The sequence below is a fragment of the Sprattus sprattus genome, assembly GCF_963457725.1.
Source record: "Sprattus sprattus genome assembly, chromosome: 13".
Classification (NCBI taxonomy): domain Eukaryota; kingdom Metazoa; phylum Chordata; class Actinopteri; order Clupeiformes; family Clupeidae; genus Sprattus; species Sprattus sprattus.
The window spans coordinates 5,335,612-5,342,500 of NC_137911.1; the positions used below are offsets into that span (position 1 = coordinate 5,335,612).

A 6,889-nucleotide genomic window follows, 5' to 3' on the forward strand; every position below is an offset into this window, starting at 1 on the left:
TGTGGTATACTTTTGTATCCATGATGCCATCAATTTAGCCAAAGTCACCTGTTCCTGAGGCTTAAATTGCACCTCACACTATAATACTACCCCCTCCTTGTAAACTGTTGGCAAGAGACACTAATTTTTATATCTCTCCCCCTCACTTCGTGGAACATCCACGCTTTGCTTGTTGCCAAACTATTCAAACCTGGACTCATCAGTACACAACACTTAAACCAATCTTTCTTTGTCCATTTCTTGTGTTCTTTTGCAAAATTCAGGCGTTACACTCAATTGTTCTCTTTCAGTAATGTTTCTTTGCTGCTATTCTGCCAAAAAAAACCTTCTTCTCCCAGTTTTCGACGGACAGTTCTTGAAGACACTGTTGCACCATTAGTCATTGTGATGTTGATATTGTAAAGTCTTTTTTAAGAAATAAATCACATTGAAATAAATTGCATTGTGAATTTAATTTTTCTTTCGAGCTTTAATAAGAGTCAACCACGTTTATTAGGCAATGTGCGCACGCAATGCGCCTCGAGCGACTCTCTTCGTGCGCTACGCCTCAGATCGCATGCAATGCGCGTCTCATTCACCAAGTGAGTCGACTCGCATCGTGCGCTCCTCCTCTCTTTGAATACTAGTTCTTACCTGGACCCAGGGCATTTTCAAGACAACTGGAACTTAAAGTGTGTATCTAAACCACAGAGACTGCTGACGGAAATAGACTTTGTCTATAAATGTTCTTTGATTTGATTTGAACATAGTCCTCCCGCTGTTGAGCTCTGTTAGTTAGGCTATATTTGTAGTGGTATTCAAACTAGGGTTGCAGCACAGGATACCACATGGTCTGTTGACTGTCTTTTCTGAGCTGCACTGTCTAGGCAGAGGCTTACAGATAGCCACTCGTGTTTGCTTTGGACATGAGTGATATCAGAGAAGGCATCAGCTTCAATGCAGGACAGCAAGAATGTTTAACATCCATATAACCGTTTAACATACACATTACGATGAAACGCTGACACACTGTGAGGGCTTTACAGGATCCCTTCGGTGATGGATATTTTATTTATTCGACGGGCATCCTACATTGCACTGTTCTGGTTCTGTCAGAGGCCTGGAATGTTTCAGATGAGAGTTTAGGGCTCTCATAGGACCTGACGACGAACACCTCCATGGCAGACCAAAAATTTCAAAATGATGGACACTTTTTAGACGATTTTAGACAAAGGCTCCGTATATCACAGCAGGGCTACCAAAATGTCGTGATGCCCTTTCAAAGACTTTATTTATATCACAGCCCATTAATGCTGTACGTTCTAAAAAGGGGAGGCTGTGCCTTACTGAAAGCAGAACAGCAGCCCCTTAAGTCACTCAGAATTCACTCTGTGCTGCTCTAACCCTGTCTGTCGTTCAGTTGCTCTCTGAGGGTTTGGCTGTGCCAACAGGTGCATGCATTCATACTAGTACGTCTCTTTTAGATCCATGGCACGAGCGTATGAGTTCAACTGGCAAAAGCCTCTTCCAAGCTTCATGCAGGAGGGGGCATACTTTGACCGATTTGAAGAGGTGAGAATATCCACTTTTTAATGACCTTTTCTCTTCTTTTTCACTTGTGTTATTGCATACCTATAATGCACAACATTTTTCTATAAATATCACACAGAATTATGGTTAATGTCTTTTTTACTTTATATTTGTTAAAAAAAAATAATTAAACCACACTAAGAGTATGCTCCCGGTGTGTAATTTGTCACTGATTTCTTTCTGTGAAAGCACTTTTTCAGAGATGCTATATTCTTTTAGGACATCTTCATTTTTGTCACTTTCAGTCTTGACAGTTTGCCAGATGAGATATCATTATACAGCGTACCAACAGACTCAAGGTATCGCTATGTATCAGAGGGATTCCTTTCTGATTTGCAGCCCCCAGTATGCACCTCATACTGTATTTGATATGGGTCCTGTGTGTTCATCAAACGTGCCAGGGACAATAGTATGTAGAATCAATGAAACATTAGCACCAGCCTGCTACATGTTCTTTTTCAGGAACCAGGATTAGAGCACTGTTTCATCAGAAAGACAGTCAATACTATTGATCTACATGTAGACATGCTATGACTGCTTTCACAGTTCATACAGAGGGTGAGCCTGTATTCTATATGGTTGCTACTGAAAATCCTGAGAAACGGAAGTGTTTGTGTTTTATCACAGAGGATGTTCTGAACATCTGTGTTCTCAAGCCTCCCCAGGGTCTTCACAGTAAGGGCACAACTAAGTTTATCTTGGAACAGATATCAGCACAGAGCTTAACTGTCACATATAATGTGTCAGGGACCAAAAATGCTCAAAGACTCCCGTAATTGATGTTATTCCTGTGTTGTTGAGTATTTCCCTTGACTAATCAATTGTTTTCCCTTGGGGGATGAGGAATTTGGGAAGAGCCACTGTTGTGTGGTTTTTTGCAAGTAGTAAGAAATTGTTTGTGTGTTTTTTGAATGGTTTGTGTAGAAGAGGTGGTGTTTCTTCACACATGGTAATTACAAAGTTTATCTTCTTTGTCTTGGTTGGCATCAATTTAAGGATGTATCTTAATTTGTCCATTTAGAGAGACTACAAGGCTTTGGCTAGGGTATCTCCCCCCTCATATTGTAATGGGAATGAGTATCTTTAAGTGGTCTAGAATCAAATATCTGTGATGATGACTCTTAAGTACCACTTGTAGAATTTGGAGGTATCACAAAAGCTTGCTATGATTTCCAATGTTTCCTTGTAGTAATCAGCATTAAGGGATCATGCTGGCATCATCCTCACAGCACTATTTACATGTCATCATTTCTCATGGTGATGTCTGAGTCTGTGCAGCTTGTTTACAGTGAAGAAAAAGTGATATCAGGTTGGACAAGAATGTAGACTATGTGGGACCAGCCAATACAAGGAGGCAGAATGAGGAGAATGTTTAAGCCTTTCACAGGCACGGCAGCCAGAGGGCAGACACATTACACTCAGCAGCCTTCTGTAAAGCTCACTCAACGAGAGTTACATAACCATGAACCCACCCTGCTCTGGCACCGGTGGATGCATACAGTACGCTTGTGAGAGAGATGTATCGGACAAGGAACCATGTGCGTTGTTGTGTAGTGTCTCAGAATCAGAAATTCACTGTCCATGAAGGGTAGTATTTATGTGCATTATTTCATGTTTTTGTGTTTTTAGTTTAAATATTAATATCCTGTGGAAATAGATTCAGAAAGATTAGCTGAATTTCACATCATATTTCTAATTATCTTAAATGTGATGTTACATCATCTAGATTTTGTCTATTTGTTTTAAAATACTAAATTGGCTGCCTCCCTGTCACAAAGGTTTTTTTGCTTTTTGAGTTGTGACTTTTTCCATGTGAGATTGTAACGTGGATGATGCCTCGGGTAAATACTTCGGGCATTCAGTTAGACTATTTTCTTTAGCATATTCCACTCCCTGTCTTCTCAAAAGGTGTTTTTGTGTTAGGGAGCCTCAAAACAGACAAATGTAGTTACATATTATCATATCCATGCCCACAAACTGTCAGTGCCTTTGAGCACAAATGGGCTACTTCATGTGTATGACTGGCTGTGTGTATAGCACATTCTAATTCAAGACCATTTTTGCGTTTTGTCAGTTTGTCAGGTAAAATGAATCCAATTTGAATAAATATGATGCTTGAATATATCTTCCCCTGAGACAGGTGCAACCAATTTAGTTTGGAATTATGAGAGGTGAAAACAGTGTTGAAGTCATGTTTGGTGTAGCCCAGTCAGGTACATAGATGCACACACATGAAATGTAAACAAGTTTTACTGGACAGCAGACCTTTTCTCTTGGTCATGTTTTCCTGAATAACCCTCTCACTGCTGATTAATCACATTATCTGGCCATTTACCCTAAAATGTGTGACTGTGTTTGTCTTGAAGGCTGTTTTATTGCTCTTGAGATGCTAACTTGCAGTCTGCTTTCTCACAGGACCCGTTTGTTTTTGAACCCCAGTGCTTTTTCAAAGTGGACGAGTTTGGTTTCTTCCTTACATGGAAGAGCGAGGGAAAGGTAGGGCTTTCTGAGTAATTCAGTTGCCTTTTTATTTCTTGAAAGGATTCGGCCAACCTTTTTCCCAACCTAAATGTGTTTCTTTTCAGGAAGGTCAGGTTTTGGAATGTTCTCTTATCAACAGCATACGCAGCAGCATCCCAAAGGTAATGTCCAGTCCTCATTAAAAGAGTTTCAACATGTTCTAATCTAGTTACTCATATAGTAGCAAACATTTCCACATAGTGGTGTCTGTTTAGCTTCAAGAACCTCTCTCTGAACTAAATATCTACACAGAGGCAGAGGGGTATGTATATGTATGTATATGTGGGCCATTCTACCGAATTCGTGTAATATGCAGTCCCTCAACAATAAAAACTATTTACAAAACAATTAGGTGTTTAGGCATAGATATTTAATTAGAAAATGTTATGGTCTATATAAACCCAATGCATTACATGAGATAGTGATAAGCTAAATATATACAAAATCATCATTTATAGGGTACTTTCTATTGGGAAGTAGCTGTCCCCAACCCTGACATCTAAATTTCAATGCCTTTAAATAACACTTTTCAATTTTTTTAGATTTTTTTCAATGATTTCATTTCAAAGATCTTTATGATTGGGTTGAAACAGAACTTGGAATATTTAGATTTATTATGGGTTTAATTTTTAAATCAATTTTCTATACTCAAAAAATCATGTCCCTAGTTTTCATGTCACTACCGAAACACAAGAGTTTTAGTCCATTGGCTGAGCCTGTGTTTTAGCCACGACTCTGCATTTTTGACCATGCAGTGACACTGCATCTCTGACCCTCATGGTTGAATGGTAAGTAGCTAAATCCCATAGTTTTTGTATAAATGTGTTCCAAAGTCTGAAAATCGACGTGTAACCTTAAGAATTGTCACTACCGAAACGCATGTTTTCTTCAGTTAAGTAAACCTTTTGGGGTTTCATGGAAAATCTTATGTTTGTATGTGTGTTCACCTCTTCAAAGATGTATTTGCATGCCGTGTGCTTGTTAGAATTCTTTATTTATGCTTAAAGTTAGCTAGAATTGTCACTACCGAAACAGTCACTACCGAAACATATGGTAGTGACCTGATGATTTCAGTAGTGACAAAATGAAATGGTAAGTAGTTCAATCCCATAATTTTTAAATAAATGTGTTGTGTGGACTAAAGGGCGGCCCAGAGCACCTTTTGGAAGATTTTGGGAGAGAAATGAACATCCATCCAACAGTGCAGTCACTACCGAAACACTGGATGTCACTACCGAAACAGTGCAGCACTACCGAAACACAGGATGTTTTGTAAAAAATTAAGTATATTGAGTAATCAACTAAATTGTTATGATACTGATTGGATTAATGTATGTTCAATTTCATCAATGAACAACTCTGGAATCAATATGATCAGTATTTTGCATTGTACAAAGAAATATTGCACTTAGATTTTGATGAATTGTATAAATTGAACTTGAAAGTTTGGTAAAAAATTCATTTTTATGGATTTCATTGTAAAAACCTTCAAGAAATATTTGTAAAAATACTCTTCAGAGAAGGGAAGGAAACACAATCTGAACAGGTCAATAATAATACTTTTTTACTATAGTAAATGTGATGTTTCGGTAGTGACAATTTTTGGAAGAGGAAAAACATTCCAACACATTCTGAAAATACAATATAAAAATTGACTGTTCTTTTACTAGATAAGTGTACTTTAGATATGGTACAATATACATACGGACAAAGTTTTGGGAATAAAACATAAAAAAAATCAAAATATTTCCGACCTGACTTTGCACCAATTCGGTAGAATGGCCCATATATGTATGTGTATATGTACAGTGGTGGCCAAAATTATTAGAACACTAGACATTTTTAAGAGTTTTCAGTTGTTTTTGTTGAATTGGCCTTTAAAATACCTTAAAAACGAATTCAATATCTACAAAGTCATCATTATGCTCTATAAACCATAGAATAGAGCCATCATTTTGAGATTTAGGTCATTTTCCGTACAAAAACAAGCTAGGCCTATTTCACTGTCAATGTCACACAATCATGTTCCTGCACAGAAGAAGCCAAATTACTTCTGTAATCATTGTCAGGTGTTATTGTGGTTACATTGATGGTGATGCAAGAGTCTTAGGACACGCCTCGGCGATTCTTTTGAATGTACAAGGCCTATCCTGCTCATTAAGTGATTGGTAACATCAGGGTTTTGTCACTGAGGCCACACCACCAAATGGTATAGATCCAAAGCCTCTAGAAGCAGTCTTGAACCACATGTTGCTCTTTGAACATGGCTAAGGTGAAGAAGGAGCTAACGAGTGAGCAACGGGTTTGAATAAAGGCTTTTTTTGATGCTGGCTGGAGTTACTGCCCCATAGCCAAGGACTTGAGATGCAGTCCAAGCACTGTAAAGTACACTTTAGACCACCATGGCACCAGAACCGAAAGGGGAGAGGTTTCAAAAAGAAACTTTCAGACACACAAGAGAAGCATCTCAAAATTCTCAGTCTTCAGGACAGAAGAAAGACTTCACAAGAACTGTGTGACGAGATCAACATCACAATGACTAATGGTGCATTAGTGTCTTCAACAACTGTCCGTCGGAAACTGGGAGAAGAAGGACTTTTTGGCAGAATAGCAGCAAAGAAACATTACTGAAAGAGAACAATTGAGTGTAACGCCTGAAATTTGCAAAATAACACAAGAAATGGACAAAGAAAGATTGGTTTAAGTGTTGTGTACTGATGAGTCCAGGTTTGAATAGTTTGGCAACAAGCAAAGCGTGTATGTTCCACAAAGTGAGGGGGAGAGATATAAAAATTAGTAT

At 38.4% G+C, this 6,889-nt stretch overlaps 1 protein-coding gene across 1 annotated transcript in view; it reads left to right on the top strand.

The window, feature by feature from the left end:
* The first annotated feature begins 1,460 nt into the window (after positions 1-1,460).
* plcb4a (phospholipase C, beta 4a) overlaps positions 1,461-6,889 on the top strand; it is a 37,211-nt gene continuing 31,782 nt past the window's right edge. The window contains exons 1-3 of the mRNA XM_080850764.1: positions 1,461-1,551; positions 3,985-4,065; positions 4,155-4,211. Of these exons, the coding sequence (XP_080706890.1) occupies positions 1,468-1,551; positions 3,985-4,065; positions 4,155-4,211 (222 nt within the window). The 5' untranslated portion in view covers positions 1,461-1,467. The remainder of the gene's footprint in view (positions 1,552-3,984; positions 4,066-4,154; positions 4,212-6,889) is intronic.